Raw genomic sequence first — 23,950 nt, forward strand, 5'->3', positions numbered from 1 at the left:
CAGGGATCAAGAGGAGTCAAGGCTACCTTCTGAGAGCACACTGTAACTGCCTCCATCCACAGTGTGCCTAGAAGAATAAGCCACACTGTTCCTTGGTGCAGATTCTGCTCTGTCTAGCTCTGACTACTCTAGAAAGAGCCTGACATTGATCTCTTGATATGCAGAGACCATCCAGCTCCTAGCCTGGTACGTTTCTCCTCACACCTCTTCCAGGCTTCCTACCTTTCAAATTCAAGTTCAGGCTGAACTACTTACTTTCTTTGGGCAACTTTTCCTGGCCAATCCTCAGTCTATCTGTGGACTATTCAAACAGGTGGACAGGAGTATGCTGTGCTATCTTTGTTGTCCACACTGGGGATAAGACTCTCATTTGGTGAATGTAAAAGGATGCCAAGAGATTCTAGTGTGCAGGCAAGGCAGCATGAAGGTGGCCAATGGCCCCTTGTTCCCATGACACTGTCCAAAATCATTTATGTCTCATGCTCTGATGTGAGTGACTGGGTCTGAGCACAGTGGCCTGTATCCACAGACCTGGACTTCCATCCTGGTTTTGCTGTTTACCAGCTGTGAGATCCTACTGAATGTCTTAATCTCACTAACTTCAGCTTCTCTGTCTGTAACCCAGGACCAACAAGAGCTGGCAAGTCCAGGGTGTCTAACAAGTTAACGCAGGTGATCATAGCAGTCCTAACAAAGGTAACAGTGCATCTGTTGACTGTGAGATGTTTTCTGCACAAAGGGTACTACTTTTTTTTTTCTTTTTCTTTTCTTTCTTTCTTTCTTTCTTTTTTTTTTTTAAACACATCCATAAGGAGACTGGAGTCAGAGAGATTAACTTAAGAGTCTAGAGGCTGGACATAAGGCCAGGTGGTCAAATTTAGAGCTGCATTCCCAACCCTCTGATGTTAGGACATGTTCTGAGAGGAGCTGAGCACTGCTTGGCAGAGGGCACTGTAATGACTCTAACACTCTTTGACACACTGGGTTCTAAGTCTGGGTCTTTTGCGGTAGCCCAGGTTGGCCTGGAACTTACCTCAGCCTTTTGAGTGCTGACAGCCACCATAACTGGCTAGCCTTGTAACTCCCTATGAGACTGTGGCCCAGAGAGGTTCAGGTTCCATCCTTGGTCATGTACAGTGTGACACAAGGGCAAGATTCCCTTGGATTTTACAGCCAGGATTTAAACCTGGCTCTGAATGGCACAAAAGATCGCGCTCCCATCCAAGACCCTGCATTGGCTCCTGAGAAAGTAGTTTCAAAGGCTGCCTTTCAGATGAGAGATGCCTTCTGACCTGATGGTGTGGGACAGGGCCAGGATCCCCAGCACGAAGAAATACATGGACAGCAAGAGATTGATGTACTCCTGGGAGAAGATCTGAGGAGGAGGAAATACAAGAAGAAACAAGTCAGGGTTGCAAGAAACCATGAGGAACATCCTGAAGGTTGGTCTTATTCTACCCCTCTGCAGTTGGGGGCAATCAGGGAGAATCTCAGACTGCAGAACTTCCATTTTTGCAGCTATGGGGAAGGGCAGTGCCTCAGGTTCCACCCAGATGGACTCTACCTGCAATGGTGTCTAGAAGCTTACATATGTGATCTCACCATTTGGAGAAGGGCAATTACTTTGTGTGCCCAGGGTGTTAGATGGCAACCCAGGGGAATAGGGGAGGAGTCCAAACCCAAGAGCAGTGTCAGAACCATAGAATTTGCTTCCCACCCCCCCCCCCCTTAAAACTCCGTGAGCCCCTTCAGAGGGACACAAGGCCCTCAAGCATACTAGTTCCAAGATAGCTAAGTACTCTGTTGTAGAGGAATGTTAATTCAGGACATGGCTGTTCTGGTAAGAGATCACATCCAGAGACCTTCTCTTCTAGGTCTGTGTGATCTGGCTGGAATATAACATGACTTTAATCCAGAAGACAGAGACAAGCAGATCTGAGTTCAAGGCCAGCCTGGTAGAGAACAAGTTTCAGGTAAAGAAAAACTTAGGTGCTGGCTTGGTGGCACATCCCTTTAATCTCAAACAATGAAGGTAAAGATAGTTTGTAGAAGGAAGTACCCATGTTTAAAAGTGATATCTGACTGAGTGGCAGAAACAGTGATGAATCAGAGAAAGAGCTGACAAAATAGTATATGTCTATCTCTCAGGAGAAGAGAGAGGAAAGGGGAAGCTACTTAAGGGGCAATGGGGGGTGGGTGGAACGGTGCCGGGGGAGGAGGAAGGGGAAGGAGAGGGGGAGGGAAAGAAAGAGGGAGAGAAGGGGAGGGAAGAATGCAGAGAGGGAGGGAGGAAGGAGGATACAGTTCTCCTGGGAGAGTTTTACAGGGAGATGCTGAATGAGAGAGAACTCAGGTGAAGGCCAAATGAGCCAGAGAATGAGAAGAATCAAGAAGATTGGAAAAGATTGCTGGAATTAGTATGAGGCCAAAGAGTACAATTCAGAGGCCAAGAGAAAAGCCAGACTGAGTATGTCCGCTGGGAAAGAAGTCTGAGCTAGAATAGCTGAGCTGAAATCAGCTAGCACAGAGCTCAGTAAGAACAAGAAAGAGTGAGCTTATTCAGTAGTAAGTCTTGGAGGCTGAAAACGTTCTAGGTCTAGTTAGACTGTATGGAGGCTAGAAGCTTCCTGGACTAGGCCTAGGTGAGCAGGAGGAGGCAGTAAGCCTCAGAGACAACAAGCAGGAGAATAAAGTTACTTTTATATTCTGTGCTTCACTTTTTACATCAACTCTTCTGGTACTGTCTCCCCATGCCTGTGATTGACAGCCAAAACCTGGGACACGAGGCCCTGGCTTGTCTTATCATCTCCAGGGGAAATATTCTGTCACAAAAGCTAGTTCTGTCTCTAAAGCTAGTTGTCATATTCTTTCTGGAACCTGGGAAGGCTGTGTTGAATTGATTGTGCCTGCTGCAGCTTCTGCTACACTGGTCACTGTGCTGCTCTCTTAAGTGGGAAGCAGGGATGTGCTTTCCTGGTGTGTGTAGGAATCACACTACTTGAGTAAGACTCTGAGAATTATCTGTTGAAATGTTAGTCTGAGCATATCACTCTCACACTTCAAGCCTTGCCAGTGTTTCCCTTTGTTTGGGTGCTGTTCCCGTGAGTGGGAAGGCCTTGTAGGCCCTCCTGATGGAGGCTGTCAACCACTCTGTCCTGCTCAACACTGCCTGTGTTTCACACATGGCAGCCTTACTCACTCCCATTCCCAGGCAGCCTGGGTGTGTGCTCTTGGGCTGCTGCGATGTCTCTCTGTCCCCCTTACCTAAGCCACCACAACTCTTCCTCAGCTCTCAGCACTGAGAACCTTTACGCAGATAACTGGCCCCTGGCCAACAATTTGGCTGCATTTCCTGAGTGTCTACTGTGTGCAGGGCACTGTACCAAATACTAGCCATACAGTGAGGAATAAAGTAACTTTAGAATTCACATGCTGATAGGAAGAGAAGAATCTCAAAGGACACTGGGGGCCAAGGAATGCCAGGCTCTGTAGTACCAGGACAGAGCTCAGATTCACCAAGCACAACTGGAGGGTTGCAGACAGGGCTGTGTCATCACTGGAGGGCCTGAGAGGGTCCTACTGCTGCATACAGATCAAGAGTGGATGCAGACTGCCCAAGCCAGCAGAGTGTGTTGTGCCCTGGACAAGAGGCATGGCGACGGAGGAGAAGCAGAATCCAGTCGTTCTGGACCAGCGGATGTACAGAGGGGCTGGCTACTCAGGCCAGAGGCAAAGGAACTCCCGCTGTTCCTGGCTGAGCAGGTGGCGGTGTGTGAGGTATGGGCTCCATCAGGAGGCGCTTACAATGGGCTAGTTCCACGCTTTCCATTTAATCTGTGTGACCGGTGCATGTATCCATCTCAAAAGATGCTCCTGCACAGGGACCAGCACCAGGCCTAAATTCAGAATGACTGAACAGCCAGCAAACCAATGTCACATAATGGGAACTCACTTCCCCATTCACAACATGGCTGGTGGCCAAAAAAGATGGGAAGTTGCCCAGAAAGGGGAGAAGAAAGGACTTCTACTCATGGGTCCTCCAGGGAGAGGAAACAAGGTGGACCCATGGGGAGCACATGGCCACACCGGAATCAGAACGGGATACACAAACGAAGACTGAAGGGATTTTATCGCTTATCTCACGGTTATGAGGGCACAGGAGAAGGAAGCCATGACCAGGAGCAGTCTCACTGCACTGGTGGCACCCGGCCACCTGGGCTGCTTAGATCCTGTCTGAGGACAGGTAGCTACAAAGCAGGAAGGAAGGAGAGGGCTGAGTAAGTGCCACCAAAGTGGCCTTTTCTTGTTACACAAACCACAGAACCATCTGGCTACAGTTTCAGCAAAACCTTAGACAAAGTTCATATCCTTTGTTGTCAGAAATTCTTTTTTTTTTTCTTGGGCTGGAGAGATGGCTCAGTGCTTAAGAACACTGTCTGCTCTTCCAAAGGACCTGGTTCAATTCCCAGCACCCACATGGCAGCTTACAATTGTCTGTAATGCTAATTCCAAGGGATGTGACACCTTCATAATAATGCACATAAAATAAAGTTAAATAAATAAAAATAGTAAACTTTAAAAAAATTTTGAGGGGCAACTGTTCAGTTAAACATTAATTAAAGAATTAAACTAAATTATTAAAAATGTGAGTGGGACCTGGAGGCAAGAGGTCGAGCATTCCAGATTCTCAAGAAACTACAGAAGGTCCAGCTTGTTTGTAGCTTTTCTTGGATTGAAGAACACACACACACACACACACACACACACACACACAAGTACACACACTGTTACTGTGTTAATAATGGAATCCAAGGCCTTGTACTTGCTAGGTAAGAATTTTATGACTGAGCCACACAACCAGCCTTGGGAAAAAAAAAATCATTTAAAGGTACTTTGCGATTGCAAACTAAAGCTTTTCTTGACTAATTTTCAACAAATAGTAAGAAAGAACTTGTGATATAGCAAGAGTTTAACACTGTCCTTCTGATATGAAGGCATGCTTAAAGAACTAAAGGGTGCCCCTCTAAATGGTGACAATGACTACCCTGTCCTGGGATCTGCTTCTCTCTCAACAGACTCTTCTGTGTAACGTTACATGGCTAATGTACTTTACTTTCACACTCAGAAAGCAGCACATGTGTATGAAGCAGAACAGGTTGAAGGAGCATTTAGCTACATGAGAAAACATTCACAACATTTCGACGGGAAGTGGACACTACAGGTGGTTATCCTGTGTGACCACAGCTATGGAGAGCATGCCTGGGGAAGACCGGGGAAGACACACCTCTGAAGAACTGGAGTGCATCTGGAAGTTGGGTTTTGGATGGCTGTTGTTTCTCCCTTTTTACTTTTCTGTGTTTTCCAAGTTTTCAACACTGAGCCTGTTTAACTTTGGGAACCGAACCTCGTTTGGAAGTTGATCTGAAGTGTGTTACTGGCCCTCAAGATCTGGTTACATCTATCCTTGTTTTGTAAACCTGCCTGAGACATAACTTGATTGGTTGATTAAAGGCCTACACCTGGGCAAGGCATAATGGGGTAGGCGTGGCTATGGTTACCAGGCTTGGGAGAATCATGAAGACAGAAGGAAGATGGCTTACGGTGGAGAAGAACCATGAAGGACACCAATAATGGCGTAAAAAGGCTCAGATGAAGAATACAAGCAAGAATCTTGGGATTATGGATCAAAGATACACCAGATGAGGATGATTAAGGTAGATGGCATTGGATAGGGCCTGGGAGGTGAAGGTGAAGTTACTGAGACAGCCAGTATAGAAATACCTGTCCGGTCCAAGGAAAATAAGGCAATTATAAAATCTAAAGTGTCTGTGTCTTATTATTTGTGATAGCAGGTTAGATAATACTGCTGTGATAATCATAGGGCTAATAATAAACATTATATAGCCCAACATTCAATTTTTAAAATTAATACAATAGGACCTCAAAAAAAAAAAAGCAATTATTATGGTAAAGGTATGTCTGCAACAAAAACTAAACTCCAGACCAGCAGAAACAATACAAGAAAACAAATGGTGGAACAAGAACACAAGCTACACGGAGAAAAAGGGCTGTCTGGTGGGGAAAGGAAGCAAACACCAACTCTGGTGGGGACTTGGGTCTGGATTACCCATTCTGTTATTTTCTATAAATGACTATGCATAGACAAAATTATCTAGGCAGCAAAGGACTTACTTTGAAAAAGAGGTAGAGTCCCAAGAGAGTGCAGCTGGCGATGATCGGGAAGCGGGCGGCGTCTCGGCTGGTGATGGTTTCTGGCATGTCCGAAGAGCTCTAGAGAGAGAAGGGTGCAAGCTGAGCCACCATGACTGCGTGCTGCTGGAACACCAGGTTCCAGCACACAGCTCTTTCTCCCTTCATGCTGGTCCACTTTGGTGTCTCGGAGACTACAGTCTCTGTCTCAAGGCTTTTGCTAATGTTATTCCCTCTACCACAGAGGTTTATAACTACAGATATTATAATTAGCAAAAATATGGCATGGGTAAGAAGATGACGAAAGACAAATATTTATACAAAAGAGCTGAATGTAAAACAAAGGCATTTCAGTATTGTAAGTAAATGAAAATGGAGAAATAGTGTAGCATAAAGATTAAATCAGTTTTATACAATTTAAGTCAAAGTCTAGTGGCAGGACAATCCTAGTTTATATTTGTACTAAAAAACTTTCAACATGGGGTTGGTGGTACACCTCTAAGGCCAGCACTCAGGAGGCAGAGGCAGGTGGCTATCTGTGATTTCGAGGCCAGTCTGGTCTACATAGTGAGAACTTGTCTCAAAAACCAGAGCAAAACAACAGCCCAAATCCTAGTTGTCGTTAGGGACAGAGGCAGCACCCGTGTTGGGAAGCCCTTCAGACTTCTGAGACAGCCATACTCCTAACCCTTTTCTTCAATCTGAGATGAACACTCATGGAATGAACCTGTCACCCGGCCTCCTCGGCCTCCCGCTTGGCTGGGCTTACAGGTGTGCACCACAGAGCGTGGCTCTCCTACTTTATACCACAGCTACCTGAAGTCCTAGTACGGCCAGATGAGACACCTGCTCATGCCAAAGGAAAACCTCCCCACGGTAGCCAGAGTCTCCTCACCAGACAGTCACCGTCACCACATCCATCCTGTGAATGAGGCACCTGAATTCCTCCGTGAAAGGACCTCAAGCAGCTGTGGAGTCTCATGAATAGTTCAGCTTATCAAAATCATTAGGAAAAAGCATGCCAAGAGAGCAGCTATCTTGAAGACTGTGAATCTGAGAAGCTCTTGTGCCCCAAAAGGTCAAGAGCTGTGAGAGGACAAGGAGACAACGGCCAGGGAGCAAGCCTGCGAATTCAGGAGGGGAAATGTATAGGACAGATATGCACAGACCCAGGCAGCCTTTGCTGGGATGCATAAAGTAAGTTTCCATATATCCAGTGACACAAGGAGCACATGCTGTGGTGTGCATGTATTTCCGTGTTCGTGGCTGCATGCGTGTACCCCTTTCATGAAGAGACAGGCCCTCTCACTTGAACCCCTCTCACCTCGCTTTGGGTAGTCGGGGTGGACAGCTACGGTTGCAGGTGGACTGCCACACCCACCAGCATTTACCCCAGGGGTGGGGATCTGAACGCTGGTCTCACTCATGTGGGATAAGCGCTTTTCGCACTCAACCACTTCTGTAGCTCCTACCTTTACTTTTTGAAATTCTTTTTGTGGCTCTGGGGAATGAATCCAGAGCCTCTCACACACAGCTTGGCAAGTGATCTCCAGCCTGTCATTCTACGAGAAGCTCAAATTAACAGTATATCATTCTATTTTTGATCTATCAGAATGACAAGAATCCACACTTTGTAAGCTACCAAGCTGACGAGAAATGGGGTAAGTGAAGGCCAACAGGTTTTCCCACGGAGATAATTGGTGATATACACCAAAACCTTACCGTACATACCATTTGCCCAAGCAATTCCAAGAATTGCTGAAAATCTCCCCTTCCAGATATTTGTCACTCTGAGTCTCAGTTTACTGTTCTGTCAAAAAGGGTGACAATTTTTGGCTTTACTTACCTAAAAATGGTGTGTATGTGTGTATGTGTGTGTGTATGCATGCGTGTACACCTGTATGCTAAGAGGAGGATGATTGGAGATGAGGACACATATGGGGTATGAAAAAAAAAAAAAGGGCAAACTGTGGATGGGAAGGCCCTTAACATGTGCCCCACCTCCACCCTGTAGGACTGAGGGGCTGCCCAGCATCCTGCCTGCATTTGGGGACAGTGACTTTCTCTCTCAGAGCCTTCACTTCCCTTGACTGTAAAACCAGGACTCCAGTGCCTGCAGAGGAAAGTACTCAGCATAGAGCTTCGAGTCATTACTCAAGCCTATGTGCTATTTCTATCACTGTGTAGACGGAATCACGGGTAAGCCAACACTATTTCTGCAGGGAAGTGCCACAGGTGGCTAGAGCAGATGCCATTTAAAGCCTCGACAGCCAGACACAGGGTCTGGAATGCAGCAGAGGCCCAATAAAGGCCAACTGTGTGGAGGCGTTTGCTCTATGTACACAGAGGAGTTCTCCGGCAGCCTGCTGAGAGGCTTGCAGCTCGAAAGCATACTCAGGAGTTCGTGGCTTCCCTACAAACCAGCGCGGTAGCTCATTTCCACAAATTCTTTTCGGTTCTGCCTAGACCCAGAGCAGGAAGAGGATTCATGTTATCTGACGAGAAACCGAGGTTGGACAGATGCTTCACCAAACAGGAATCTGGTCTCCTCTGCGGGTGCTGCTTATTAATAACTCACGCTGCAGTGCTGAGTCAGAGCGGGGGCCTTGCCATCTGATCTAACAACAGAAGGAGAAACTGAGCCCTTTCTGTGTGTCAGGCAGGGTCCCTGGAGATCTGTACGTAGGCCCCACCTCAGCAGGCACTTTTAAACATGAGGATATGAGCTTAAAGATGCAAGTATCTTGCTTGGTGTAACAGAGTGGCTAAACCAGGGATCAAACCCAGGCAGCCTCATTTCGTCTTACTAGCCACTTTCCTTTCTGGAGAGTTCTGTTGGAAAACTGATGATGCTAAGGAGGCCCGTGGCCTTCCCAAGACTCAGAATCCTGAAGTAAAGAATAGTTGAACAGTTTTTCTTTTTTTGAAACAGGGTTTCTCTGTGTAGCCTTGGCTGTCCTGGACTCAATTTGTAGAGAAGTCTGGCCTTGAACTCACAGAGATCCACCTGCCTCTGCCTCTCTGAGTGCTGGGCTTACAGGCATGTGCCACCATGCCCAGCTTGAACAGTTCCTTTTTTTTTTTTTTTTTTTTTTTTTGAGACAAGGTTTCTCTATGTAGCACTGTATAACTTAGAACTCCCTCTGGAGACAAAGCTGGCCTCAAACTCAGAGATCCACCTGCTTCTGCTTCCTGAGTGCTGGGATTAAAGGCGTGCACCACCAGGTTGAAAAATTTGTATTTACAAAAATACTACAACTTTTTAGGATTTGCTACCTTTGATTTGGATTTTTAAGCTAAGCACACTGAAAAGAAGAGGGGAAAAGCTTTACAAATAGCTGGAAGAAACTTAGCTCTCAGCATCCTGGGCATTCAGATACCAGGATGGAAGCCAAAGCAACAGAGGGAGCCTGATGCCCAGCTCCAAGCCACTGGCACAGCCAGAGCCCTGGAAACACTGCTTCCTGACCACACCCCCAAGATATCCTGGAATTCCTGGGCCACTTTATTACTGTCTACCCAGACTGAGGCCCCGACCTCCTGCCTGCACTTAGCCCACACTGACCCTTTGCAACTGTTCTGCCTCCGGGCCAATGCCCTGAGCTCTCCTTCCCCCATCTTTGTTGTCCTGCCCCAAGCTGGCTTCAGCAACTGCACTGGCCATTTTGTGTCTTGTATCAAATGACAGGGTCCTCCCCGCTAAAGCCCGCACTGGCCTGTAGTTGAGCAAATGACTAAAACCTCTAAGGCAGGTCATTTTATAGAAGCTAAGGTGAGAGATTCAGGCAGTGTTTGTCTCAATAAGCAGATTTCAAGAAACTTGCCCTATACACAAATTATGAAATAATAATTGTGTAAGGATACTGATTTCAGCATGGTTTGTGGTGGCTAAAGACTAAAACTGTGGAGATCTCTAAATTAGTGGCTCTCAAATATTGAGTGTGTACCAAAATCTCTAGTAGGAGGGCCAGCTAAACATTCTTCAGGGCCCACCCCGAATTTCTGATTCTGAATCTACATTTCCCGAGAGTGGAAGTACTGCCCTTTCAGAACTGGTGACCTGAACAAAATATGGGTACAGTGGGCATATGCTCACACCTCCAGTTCCAGCACCTGGGAAGGTGAGGCAGAAAGAGAGCTGAGTTAGAGGCCACAGTGGGCTGGCTACTGAGCACCAAGCCAGCCAGAGCAACATGGCAGGGTCTAGCCTCAGAAAAACAAACCCAAGACCCAAACCCCTCCCCACAAAAGACCGTTCCAGATGTACCGACACAGCTGAGTGTCTGAAGGAACACAATTTCTATGGATGGAAAAATAAGGTCCAGGCTACAGGGACTGCTGGCAGGGGCTGCTGAGGCGGGAGGGAGATATTATATATAACCATGGGCCTTTTGCATTGTGCACTAGGGAGCTATCTCACTACAAAAAGGCCAAGGTAGCTGTAACCCAGAAAATGACTAATTCACACTGTTGAAGGAGAACAGGCTGCAGAGCAGCAGGTACTGAACAACCCCTTTATAGTAACAGACCTAACTGTGTATATACAAAAGCAGGTATGTATTTGTATATATATATAGAAAATGTCCTAGAAGGCAGGCTGCGGATATAAATTGGTGGCAGAGTATATACTTAGCATGTGTGAGGCCCTATGTTAGATCAGGAGTGCCACAAGAAGCTGGGTGTTGTGTGTATCCCTTCCAAGGTGGCTTTCCTTTACGTTTCAGTAACTGCTTGATTGCTACCCATGAGCAGTATTTTCTAATTACTCATTTTAAATGTTACATTACCTTCAGGAGTCTTTTCCTCAGAAAGGCTGTAGGGTCCCTGCGTATCTTGTCACAGCACCCAAGTCCCTCTCCTGGGCTACCACTATACTTTGCACTGTCCCCTAGCCTCAGCCTGCAGAATTCTCATTCATGTGTGCAAAGATACTTGTTGCCTCTTAAAGGAGACGCAGCAGAATTCACTCATTTGGCTCATGGTACATTCTGTGTCTTATCCCAGCAGCCCTGGCACCTTGTCTAGGACCTAACCACAGATGCCCAGGCCTGCTGGCTAAGAGATCCTTCTTTGCTGTAAGTGAAAGCCCTGTCAACTATCCAAGTCAGCTCTTGCTTGGCTGGAATTTACCCTCTGGGGGACACAGGTTTCTGATACTCCTACAGGGTGACTTTTTCCTAACACTCTACACATTTCACAGTCTTTTGCCTAGGATTTTACAATATGCTCTGCTTTTTATGGACACTGTTGACCCCAGGGGAACTGTCCTCGAGTGCTCTCTCAGCAGGCCTTGGTGTCGAATACCAGTTGGGAGTGCCAAGCTCCTGGGTCCTCACTCTACCTCTTCTCTCTTGCTAAACAAGCAAGGTGGACAAAGGAGTCACTTGGCTCATATCTCAGGCCCAAACACTCCTTGTGTGTATTCGGAGGCATCTGCACCCAGGATGGTGGCCTGGTTGAGAACTGGGCCCACCTGATGCCTTCTCTCACTGTGGTTAGACCGTCAGTTCTTTTTCCTAAAAGATACAGTAAACTGGCTCTATCTGCTGATTGAGTGTCAAGGCAGGTAAAGTTCCATAAGCTTAGAGCACCCTGGCTACTGGGACAGGAAGCCAGAAACAAATGGGCAGGTCCTTCATAGTCTCAATCTTCTAAGAATGCCTTCTTGTGGGCGATGCTTGGAACAGATAACAGACATTATGGCTCCCTTTTTTTTTCTTTTTTTAAATTTTATTTATTATGTATACAGTGTTCTGCCTGCAGAGCACCAGAAGAAAGCACCAGATCTCATTATAGATGGCTGTTGAGTCATGTAGTTGCTGGGAATTGAACTCAGGACCTCTGGAAGGTAAGCCAATGCTCTTAATCCCTGAGCCATCTCTCCAGCTTTTTTTTTGGCTCCCTTTTTTCCTATCCATACATACCCTCTGCTCTAGCTACACCAAGTCACCTGCTATTTCCTGAAGTGCCTCTTTCCTTCTTGCTTTGGTACCTGTCTTGCTTTCCAAAGCTTAAGAATGCCCTCTCCTGGCTGTAGTACTCCATCTCACCCAGGCAGGTGCCTCCCTGCTCTGCCTGTCTCCACAGCCCACTGTGGCACCTGCTGTATGTCACACACACCTCATTATAAGCTTGCCTTACCTATCTTCCTGAACTACACAGTAACAGGGTTCTGACCTGCTCATCTATGTGGCATCCCTCACACCCAATAACAGCTTGACTCCAAGAAGCACTGCCGCACGGAAGGTATTTTCTGCAAAGAGTAGTCCATGTGCAGAAGGCACCAAGGAGAATCTCAGGCTAGGGGCTGCTCAGTCCCAGACTATGCTCTCCTGCATCTCTTTTGTCCTATTCTGTGTTTCGGAAACTTGCCTTGGCACCAAGTATCTGCCTGACCAGACCAGGGGAGGCTAAGGACACTCGAAATCTGCTTAGAAGAGGCAGAGGAACACAGAAAATGGGTCCCACCTAGGCTTTCAGCGGGAGTCCAGACTGGGTACTCTCTATCTGCCCAGAAAGAGCCAGCAGTAGGTTTCCTGTTCTCAGACAGGAGGTGGTGTGCCCTCAGCCACTTGCGGTGTTTTGAGAATCTGTACTGAAGCAGTTTCAAAAGTGCCAGCTGCCCTCTCTGGGTAAGGCAGCTTCCTCTCCGGGCCACCTTCAGGTGTGGTGGGGGAGGAGCAGCGAGGAGCTGAACATTGTGAGGCTGTTGGAGAGAGGAGCCAGGAAGGGAGCTGTTAGTTTCTATGGGTTACAGAGGCTTAATACAGGGCAGGAGAGATTTGAAGAGGGGGTGGAAGGTCCTGGAGTTCCCCTGGATATCCAGAGACAGGTGTCAGGAAAGGCCAAGGATAGGCTAAGCCCCAGTCACATTAACTGTGAGTTCAACAGTGGCTATTATTCAGCAAATAGGCTCAATTTGCAAAGGGACTTGTCTTAACGGGGCTTGGGGAGAAAGGTTACTTTGATGTAGTCAGTATCTGGGCTTTAGCTTGGGTAGATCCAAGGCTGGGTGTGAAGTAGGGAGAAGAAATCAACCAAAGAAGTCTAACCCTGGGAGAACCAAGGTACCACATTTCAAAAAGCTGGATGGCCGGAACTGGTTCCAAATATTGAACAAAAGACAAGTCTAACTGGTGCTCTATCCCCCCAACCCTACAGCACACCCCTCTTCCCCCTGGGCAACGGGGTCTCTCTCTGTACCCTAGCTGCCCTAGAATTTTTCATTCTCCTGCTTCGGCTCCCTGAGTGCTGGGCTTCCATTTTATTTTAAAAAATTCTTTTTACATTTACTTATTTAGCGTGATCATGGCGAGGTCAGAAAATATCATGCAGTAGTTGGGGTTTCTCCTTCCACCATCTGCATCTCTGGAATTTAACTAAAGTCATCAGGCTTGGTGGCAAGGGCCTTTAACAGCTGCGCTTTAACCTCCCCGCCCCTGGGTTTTGCTTTTAAAGCAGGGAGAAGGGTCTCATCTAGGAGTTCCTGATGGGTACACACGGAGCTGTGATTCCAGGAAGGCAGAAATCAGGGCCTAGGGATGGACCTGGATGCTACAATTAACTGTGGGTGTGACCAGGCATGGCTCCTAGCAGGATGACAAAAGATGGTGCCGTTCAGTGCCATACCTTTAAGAACACTCTGGCTGTGTTTCATAGGACCCAAGCCATTTCATGGGGTGACTGCCCCTAGTGAGGTTTAAACACCTGGAGGCTGATTAGCCATAGCATCAGGTGGGGCTGGGCCCAGAAGGCTCAGAGGAGTCAGCGCCTGCCTTTGTGTCTGGGATCCGGCAGACAGTTTTCTCAGCTGTGACAAGAAGTAGGGGGCCTGAGGGAGGGGATGTGGTAGGGTGTGTCTGAGGGTCGCTATCGGAGGAAAATGCTAATTCCCGTTTCTGGGAGTGGCCAGATCCTGGAACACCAAAGGCTGGCCACTGATGTGAACGCTGGAGGAGGGAATGGTGCTCGATGCCCGGGTGAGTGACTCCGGAGGGCAGGTCTGAGTGGACAGTCCCTGGGGGCCGTGGCCGGGATGGAAGTGGAAGGAGCCCGCTCTCGCCCCGACCCTACCTTGCCGCGGGCGCAGCGCACTGAGCGCAGGGCACCGAAGAAGATGGGCAGCAGCGCCATGAGCAGGAGACTGCCATAGGCCAGCGCGATGCCTTCGGGCGTAGAGGGCGGCCGCGTCGTGCCGTTGGTCGTGCTGCCTGCCTCGGCGCTGCCGTTGTGCGGGTCGCTGAGGGCCGAATCCATGGCGAGGCTGTGCTCAGGCTCCTACTCCAGCTCCGGCCGCCGCAGCACGAAGGCAGATGGAAGGAGAGGCACTGCGGGGAAAGCCACGTTCCCCTAAAGAAACAGGAAGTGACGTGCCTCCCCCGCCTTTCCGCGCCGCGCCGCGCCGCGAACGCGCGCGCGTTCATGCTACCCTGCGCCGGCTCGCCCTCTAGCGGCGCTGAGGGAGGGGCGGCTTGTTGCTAAGTAACCCGCGGCCGACCCATAAAGGGGCTCTGGACCACTGCGGGTGTAATCCATCCTGAGATTTGATGATCCATTCCTTAGGCGATTTCTTCAGTGCCAGGCTCTCCAGCTCTCCACAAGTCCTCATCCTTCATCCAAGAAGTCATGTACGCAATGCTCAGGTGTTCATTTGTGCCTTAATTTTTTTTTTTTTTGTCACTCTCCTAGGATCTAAGGACACTGAGGTGAACAAGCCAAGGTTTGTCCTCGCACTCACGAAGCTCACATTGTAGTGTGGGAGTTGAGAGGGAGAAGGCAGAAAGAGAGTAAAATGAACAAAATAAATTATAAAGTCTAAACTATATCTTTTAGAATAGCTTTAAAATGTAAAGATGTCTGTACATAGGTATGAGTTATAAACCATGCTAATGCAGATAAGATAAATAAAGCAAAAGAGGGAGGGTGTGTAAAAGGTTTGCAAATGCTTATTATGTGCCAGTCAATAATAAACCTACCATTCCATAACCCCATGCAGTTTATAAACTCTGTGGCTCTTAATCATAACTGGAAAGAACTATTTAGGCTACTTTTAGTATGTTTTTAAAAACAGGAAGCTTTATAAATGCACATGACAATAATCCAACACTACAACAGGGGATTTGAAAGCAAGATTCTTTCTTAAAGGTAGCCACTCTTAGTTTTTATTTTATTTATATGGATTTTGTTTTTGTTTATCTGTGTACCATTTTCATTCCTGGTGCCTGGTGATTGTAGAGGCCAGAAGAGGAAGTCAGATCCTCTGGCACTGGAGTAACATACAGTTGTGAGCCTTCATGGGGGTCCTGGAAGTGCAGACAGTGCTTTTCACTGCTGGGCCATCTGTCCAACCTCAAGGTAGCCAATCTTTTTATTTTTAAAATAAAGTCATTGATGTATGTATGTATGTACGTACGTATTCCCTTCGCACCCCCATTCTAGCCCCCTTCCTTCTTTCCTCCTGGTCCTATCCTCTGTCCCTCTTCCTCCTCCCCCTCCCCTACTCCTCAGAAAAGGGGAGCTCCCCCCAACCAAGTCGAATCAGGACTGATTGAATCCTCTTCCCCTGTGGCCTGGTGAGGCAGCCTTAGTAGGGAGAAGTGATAAAAAAGCAGTCCATGTCAGAGCCAGCCCCCACACCCCAAGGCAGCCAATCTTAATAGTGTCTTGTGCATCATTTTTTAAAACATAATTTCATGTAGCCCAGGCTGTCCCCAAACTTTGTAAGTAGTTGAGGATGACCTTCAACTTCTGACCTTCTTCTGTCAAACTCCCCAGCTCTAGGATTATAGGTGTGCACCACTATTCTTTGAATGTGCAATGTTGAGGATTGAACCTAAGCCCTCCTTCGTGCTAGGCATGCACCCTACCAGCTGAGCTATAACTTTAGGCCCCTTGAGGATCATTCTAGACCTTTTCTTGAGTTTATAAACACATATATTGATTTACCAATTCATGAAACAAATCACAAATTACACATCTAACATGGAAGTGGTGTTCTGCCCAGTTGTGGGATTCTAGTTGCTAGAAATGAAACATATACAGGGCTAGGCAGTGAGTGAAAGGAGGGAACCCACGGCAAGGAGGAAGCCTGATGTTGAAAGAAAATGGGGTGACAGAGCAAGGCTAAGAATTCCAGGTAGAGGATAGTTTAGGGTGTTATGTATATGTACATATATGTATCCTGTTAATATCTATTTTCTCTGCTAAATGGTACAGCGTATAAAAGCAGAAACAAGGTCACTAATATCCGCTGCTGAGTTTTAAGCACCTGGGATAGTGTGTAACATGGTGTGTATGTGTCAGGAGCGGCGTTCTGGAGACTCCAGGCTGACCTCGAAAATGTGGCTCTTTTGCCTCAGGCTTCTAAATGCTGGCACTGCAGTCATGTGCCACTTTACCTGACTCTACTCAATGAATAAGGCAATGATTATCTCATTTGAGTTTTAAGATGCTTCTTTCACACAAATAGAACATCTCTTGTGGCTCCTGGTGATGCTGAGTGGCCTTAGTCAAGGCAGGCGGTGAGAGCAAAAGAGAAAGTCATGTCTTTCAGGAGCCTAGCGTTGGAGACAGTGCGGACCTCATTGAAGTCAGCCTGAAACTTGGAAGATCTCCTGTCGTTCAGTATGAATCTAGTAAATGCTACCAAAGAGGCTTAATACACAATGGCTGACGAAAAAGAGACATTTACAAAGCTCAACTCCATGGGCAGAGTAGGCAAAAATGTGAATTTGAAATGGAGATTTAGTATCTTGACAGAAAGTATGGACGGAAAAAAAAATCACACAGCCTACTTCAGGTTTAGAAGGTAATTCATACTAGGTACTGGATTTTGTGTGTGTGTGTGTGTGTGTGTGTGTGTGTGTGTTTTATCACAGTAATATCAGCATGGAGTGATTTGTCCTATTTGACAGTTGAGAAAACGGAGTTTCAGAGAGACAAAGCTGCTCATCCAGGTCACAAAGTTGAACATGGAAGAGTGGGGCCTTGGTTTTAGGTCTGTAGGCCTTCAAAGCTTCCACAGCCAAGCTACCCAGAAGGCTAATGAGCTTTTGTGAGCCCAGGTATCGATAATTTCATCACACACTGTTGAGCTGGAGTCAGGCATAGTGTTTTGGAGACTCTTCATCTGAGAGCTCAGGAATGGAAATTAGAGAGAGTTCTACTTTTACTTTTTCCTTTTGCTTATTGAGACAGGGTCTTACTGTGCAGCTTGCCTGGAACTCATACAGATCTGCTTGTCTCTGTTATACAGCAGACTAAGACAGTTTTGATTCCTGTTGGGCTAAACCCTGGATTCAGTGAGGCCTCTCCCATCACCCTTCTGGATAGGAAGTTGTGAGCCAAGCCAGAAAGCCCAAGACTGAACCAGGTTCAGAAGGCCACTGTTGAGGCTTGTGCTGGGGGGTTCGGTTCCTGGCTTGGAGATGCTGTCTTGCTGTTCTTTAGAGACAGTGGAGAGGAAGTCAGAGGGAGAGTGCTCCTATGTGGGATTACTTCCTTAGGAGACATGTGGTTGAGGTCAAGAGTTTAAAGTCTTGGGTGGTTAAATTACCAGACATTTATTTCAAAGAATTTTCTAACCACACCTCATTCCTCTCTGAAGAACAGATCTCTTTGTTCCTTATACATGTTTACCTACATATACACAGATTCTTTCATGCCCTGTTCAATGTATTTAAATGTACTTAAAAAAAAAGTAGATTTATGTATTTTATTGTGTATACATTGTTCTGTGTGCATGTACACCTGAATGCCAGAATAGCGCACCAGATCTCATTATAGATGGTTGTGAGCCATCATGTGGTTTACTGGGAATTGAACTCAGGACCTCTGGAAGAGCAGCCAGTGCTCTCAACCTCTGAGCCATCTCTCCAGCCCTTTTAAATGTACTTTTATTTCATATAATAGCTAGCAAGGATCATCATTGCTCATAAACACATTTGGGGGGCAGATAGTTGAGGAACAGCATACTCACAGAGCCTTACCATGTCACCCTACAGATGACTTACTACTAAGCAATTACAAAGACAAACATGTCCTTCCAGCAGCGTGGTCCCCACGAAACCATCCAGCCTACCACCTATACAGGAACAAAGTGACAAGATGCAGTAAAGTGTGGGCATATCATCTAGGTAGTGCCAAACGAGCCACACATGTTCTGCCTGCATCTGCTTATGGGGAGAGAGCTGACAAAGTGGAAACAATTCAGAACCTGTAAGACATATTCTACACAACACATTCATCCTCAAACGAGAAATAGTGGAGATTATTGTAGATGGGAGAGACTAAAAAGAAGGGAAATCGAAGGTTGGGGGTTATGACGCACATCTGTAATCTTAGCACTTGAGAGGTGGCCGGAGAGTCAGGAGTTCAAGGGCAGCCTTGAACTTGAGACCTGGCCTTAAGGCAAGGTTTGTAATCAGGTGAGACACCCTTGGCTGGGATGGCAGTGCCTTTTGCAGTCTATGGTGCACGCCAACACAGTGTCCCCAGCCACTTACAGAAATGTGGCCTCTCCAGTCCCCAGGGTCAGGGTCAGTTCCTCTAGCTCTGTCAGGGATTCTCTGTCGTTTTTGTCAAGGAAAACTGAAAATAAATATGTAAGAGGGAATCCAGTTTGTGTGTATCCAATTCCCAACAGAAAAAGAAAGAAAGAAGGGAAGAAAGAAAGAGAAAGGAAGGAGGGAAGGAAGGAAGGAAGGAAGGAAGGAAGGAAGGAAGGAAGGAAAAAGGAAAATAAACTGGATGATTCTTCAGGTTGTCTTCAGTTGGCTCATTGACTAGGCACTTATCTGAAACAAACAAACAAAAATTTAGTATTTCAAAAGCAACTCGTTATATAAATTTGGAGAGCTTATGAAATTATGGCTACACACTTTAATATTCAATACAATTACTATGCTGCTGCTTTTACCGATTAAGTGTCTTGTTCTTGCTAAAATATCATCACATCGTGTTCTAATTACTCATCTGCTGTCTAGAGATGTACATCTTTGAACTGATGCCATTTTTATGGTTATTTGATTGCTAGAATGGTGCCATGTTGTCATTCTTTGTTTGCCTTAAAGAGCAGTTAGTTCATGCACGTTAAGTAATTCAGTCTTGGAAACCAGGCTTGGTCGTACATGACTTTAATTGTAGCACAGAGAGGCAGAGAGGCAGAGGCAGCTGCCTCTCTGTGAGTTTGAGGCCAGCGACGGCTATATAATGAGACCTTGTCCCAGAAACAAAAACAAAAACCAACCACAGAACGACAGCGACCCAGCTCCTCTCCCTCATAAAAAAAAAAAAATCCATCTTGTGATGCTATGAACTAAGAGCACTTTGTTTTCATAGAGGGCAGGAGTGTGGTTCTTAGCACCAACATTAGTGGCTTCTAACCATTCATAAGGCTAGTTCCAGGGGTACTGATGCCCACATCTCACCTCCTCAGGCAACAGGCATGAATGTGGTTCAATACATACATGCAGGCAGTCAGTGGTACACCTAAAATAAATAAATCTAAAATAATTTCAGTCTTAGCTAGGTTTGTGACTTGTGCCTGTAACGCCAGCATTCTAAGCAGCAAAATCTCTGTACGTCTGAGGCTAGCCTGGTTTACTTGGAGGGTTCCAGGCTAACAAGGACTACATAGAAAGACTCTGTCTCAAACCAGCAAATATGAGATTCAGTCTGATTAAAGCCAATCTCTTTCATTTCTCAGAGAATGGTGCAAAGATAGAATGTTGAGTAAAGTTTGATGGATCTTTTTAATAGTTAAATTAAAATTTTGATTAAAATTTCTATCTATGGGTAGATGTATGTATCTGTATGCTACGTGTATTTGGGTGTCCTATGAGCCAGAAGAAGGTGTCAGATACCTTGGAATTAGAGTTTTAAGACGATGCGACTCTCAAAGAGAGGTAAAATAAAAGAATTAGTCATGGGTTACAGGAATTAGAAATAGCACTTCTGCATTAAGGTGCACTCTCCTGTGTGATAAAGCTGTTGTTAGGGCCCTGGGGTTCACAGTGGGGTCCCCAGCTGAACTGAACTGGATTCAGGTTTCACTCTGGAGCCTGAGAAATGGGCTATACCAGGCTACTGTTTCCAGGTGTTCTGTCTCCAGGAGAGCCGCCTTCAGGCGGCTCCCATGAAGAGAGAAGAGCGCTCCCTGTCTGTAGGCAGCCTGCTCTGTCCTTATGTTCTCAAGGATGGTTTACTTGGTCAGGAATTAGTCTTTCAGGCAGAGCCATCCTTCAGCCAACCTGGTAGCTTTGATCCTGTGAGACCAGGCTAGCTGCCTGTAAGTTTCTACACAAGTATCTGCTGTTGCATCTGCCAATCCTGTAGGACCTATAAAGGCGTGTAGCAACTATTTGTATAGAAATGGATGGATCTGTTTTTCCTCGTAGTGACTTGATTTTCAGTTCCACAGCCTTGCACACTCCTAGCAGAGTGGAGCCAGCATTGTCACTGGAATGTAAAAGAAACAGTAAAACCTTCTGAAACTTGGAGTGGTGGCATATGTCTTTAATTCTAGTACTTGGGAGGCAGAGGCTAGCAGTTCTCTGAGTTTGAGGCCAGGCCAGCCTACATAATGAGTTCCAAGACACCCAGAGCTACACAGTAAGACCCTGTCTCAAAAACAAAACAAAACAAAACAAAACAAAACAAAACAACTAAAGCAAAGCAAAGCAAAGCAAAATAAAACAACAACAACACATTTCCCTGCCCCTCGGAGCATCTCGTATTTGTTCTGGGTTTGTGTACAGATGTACCCAGGAAGGATTTTTTGTTTGCTTGCTTTGTTTTTTTGATATAATCTAATGTCACCTGGGCTGAGGGGGACCCTGAGCTTCTGATCCCACCTCCAGACTGCTGAATCACGGACCACCAGATCCAGTTTAATTCAGGGCCGAGCACTGAATCCAGGGCTTTGTACACGCTAGGTGAACACTATGGTAACTGAGCTATATCCCTAGCCCCGAGTTTTAAAAAGAATCACCATGTTTGTTTTGATCCTTTGAGAGTGTCATACGTGCATCCTGTGTGGAGAGCGAGTGGAGCCCTAAGTGAATATGCGGGTGCGGCCATGGCTCGGGCCCAGTGCTCAGCCCCGTGGGAGTGGAAAGGCCTTTCTCAAAGGAGGCACAGAGAGATGGCAAAGCCTTCCACGGGCCTGACTGTTCAAGTGTGTGCGGAAAATGTCCACTGTAGTTTTCTTCCCCTGCTGTTTATGTCCTGCAGACGGCTCCCTGCAGAGACAGGTCATCTCTGAGTTTGAGGCCAGCCTGGATTACATACAGTAAGTTACAGGCCAGCCAGGGCTACACAATGAGGCCTTGTCTCAAAAAGGAAAGAAACATAGACTCATCTCTCTGTTCCTGAAATTCAGAAAAGAAAATAAAAGATGTTTGAGGACTTAAAAAGAAAGTTGTCATTTTAGAGTTCCCTTTTATATTGCTTTTTTTTCTCTCTCTCACAGATACAGTCCATCCTGGTGGGAAGGCATGGCGGCCGGAGTGCAGATCGCTGATCTCCAAGAGAGAGGCAAGTGAGGAAGGGCTCCGCCCACTTTCTGCTTTTTAGTTAGTCTGGGTTTGGCCATGAGATGGCGCCACCCACATACAGGGTGCGTCTTCCCTTCCCACTGAAACCTTCCGGAGTTGACCTCGTGGACTTTTCCGGAGGGGCGTTTTCATGGTGATTCTAAATCCAGGCAAACCCACGATGAAAGCTAACCAACACACTGTTCTCTGAGAGGCTAGGGATGGCAAGTGGGGAGCTGGGGCTTTGGTTTGAGAGGGCTAGAAGCCAAGACTGAAACATTTTAGCAGAGGAGAGATGCAGGAGCACTTAAATTCCCAAAAGAATGTGAAGAATCAAATGCTTACACAGACCGGCCAGGGCTGGAGATGGGCCTCAGGAACTCCCAGGTGCCAGGGTGTCCATGAAGCCAGGATCCTTTCTGTCTGCATCCCTTGTCCGCTTTTGTCCACCTACTGTATGCATTCTCCTCTACTAAAAACTCGTCAGACACTGTGCTTTGAGTTGAGGGTCAGGGGAATTTCCAGGGTGCCCAGTTGGAAGTCCTTTGGGACGGGCAAGTCTAACAGGGCTGAGTCTGAGGTTGGGGAGGATCTCAGCCATCTCAGGTCCAACGTAAGAGGCTGGAATTGTCAGCTGCAGAGGAGGTGTCAGCCAGAGCAGCAGCAGCTGCGGGCATTCTTTTATTGGAATTCTTGATTCGATACAGAAAAGCATTTCAGGAAGAGTCAGTGAAAACAGAACTTGAGTTTTTTAAGGGAGATTTTAGACATAGATTTAAGTATGGGAGTTAAGAGGAAGAGATGCTATACCAGGTGTGGGCAAGAGCTTCTAGAGAGTCTTGCTTACTGTCTCAGCAGCAATATAGATAATTTTGGTGGCTTCTGAAGTTGCATTGCTCAAAGGTTCTCTAAGGAACCCTATGAAAATCCTTTTCCTCTTTAGCATCGGGAGAGATGGATCAGTGGTTGAGAGCACATCTTGCAGAGGACCCACAGTCTCTTCCTCGAAGGGACCTGTAGTCAGGTTCATGGGATCTGCCCTCTTCTGGACGCCTCTGGCATCTGCACCTACATACACATACTCCCACCACAGAAGCAAAATTAAATAATAAAATAAAATTTTAATTAAAAAATTAATCTTTTTGGTAATGAGTTCAGGGGGAAGTTTCTGAGCTGCACTGCATCAGATTACAAGCAGCTGATGTGGTGAATGATCTTAGCAGTGGTGGGTAGGGAGACACAGCTCCTTGGTGGCCCTGGCAGCAGCCTCAACAGTTCTTTTCAGAGACCTCTGCTGATGGAAAGTGGATTCCTGCCCACACTCACTGCAGACAAAGGATTTCAGAACAAGCCAGTGTGAGACAGAGTTGGAGTTTATTAGAAGAGGTGACAGCATCGATTCCAGGCAGGAGGGTTAGACAACGATTACCCAAGTGTGAGGAAGGAGCCGGCGGTTTGTCACTGTGGGTGTGATGGGTGTGCAGGTGCTTTTAGGTTCTACTAATTTTCAACAAGAGTCAAAGGCCAGAGGCTTTCTTTTTGTAAACACAGTTTTAAGGCGATGCATAGGGCTGTTGTTTAGATTGGGGGGGGGTGTTGTACATCCTTCTGATCCCAGGTAACACAGTCTGTTGTCTTGGGCATTTTGGTCAAGGTGTCTGTCTTTAGGAAGACATAAGGAAAGCATAATTTCTGCTGGCAGTTGGCTTTCTTAGTGGTGTCTGGAGTCTCCTGACTGTCATCAGGAAAGGCAAATCAGAGCAGGGGATGGAGGGCCCCTTTGCTTCCCCATTCATTGCCTTTCCATCCTGCCTCAAAACCACAAATCATGCAGTTTGAAAAGGAGTTAAAGTATGTCTTTTACTGTGAGTGGAATTCATAGTTTTTCTTGTCAGGTTCCAAGGCTTCAGGTTTGTAGCTAGGAAAAGAGAATGACCATACTTGGTCATATATGCTTAGGCCTTAAGCATGGTCCTTTGCTATTTTAACTTAAAAAAAAATTCTTTTTGTTTCTTTTGAGTCAGAGTTTTAATATGTAGCCCTGAGCAGTCTAGTACTATCTGTGTAGACCAGGATGGCCTTGAACTCACAGAGATCCTGCTTCGGCCTCCTGAGTGCTGGGATTCAAGGAATGCTCTTTATTTTACCATTTTCATTTGAAACATCTCTCTAGGAAAGGGATATTGTCTCTGTGCTGTCAGCCTTCC

The 23,950-nt window shown here is 46.5% G+C and overlaps 1 protein-coding gene and 1 long non-coding RNA gene across 5 annotated transcripts in view; one reads left to right on the plus strand and one right to left on the minus strand.

Annotated features, from left to right (window-relative positions):
• The window catches only part of Hm13 (histocompatibility minor 13), a 39,331-nt gene extending 24,745 nt beyond the window's left edge, over positions 1–14,586 (minus strand). The window contains exons 1-3 of one of the 3 annotated variants that reach the window (XM_021663234.2): positions 14,284–14,586; positions 6,193–6,291; positions 1,293–1,375 (exon numbers count right to left, since the gene is read on the minus strand). In XM_021663234.2, coding sequence (XP_021518909.1) covers positions 1,293–1,375; positions 6,193–6,291; positions 14,284–14,466 — 365 coding nt within the window. In that variant the 5' untranslated portion in view covers positions 14,467–14,586. The remainder of the gene's footprint in view (positions 1–1,292; positions 1,376–6,192; positions 6,292–14,283) is intronic. The other 2 variants (XM_021663233.2, XM_060383070.1) reach the window with 2 other exon arrangements.
• A 43-nt stretch (positions 14,587–14,629) lies between these two features.
• Positions 14,630–21,744, plus strand: LOC132653769 (uncharacterized). 2 transcript variants are annotated; one of them, XR_009591632.1, is made up of 3 exons: positions 14,630–14,852; positions 15,445–15,564; positions 21,680–21,744. It is a non-coding gene; the product is annotated as an uncharacterized LOC132653769 (long non-coding RNA). The 2 variants fall into 2 exon arrangements; XR_009591631.1 differs by having other exon boundaries at positions 14,647–14,837.
• Positions 21,745–23,950: the final 2,206 nt, after the last annotated feature.

The sequence above is a fragment of the Meriones unguiculatus genome, chromosome 4, assembly GCF_030254825.1.
Source record: "Meriones unguiculatus strain TT.TT164.6M chromosome 4, Bangor_MerUng_6.1, whole genome shotgun sequence".
Lineage (NCBI taxonomy): Eukaryota > Metazoa > Chordata > Mammalia > Rodentia > Muridae > Meriones > Meriones unguiculatus.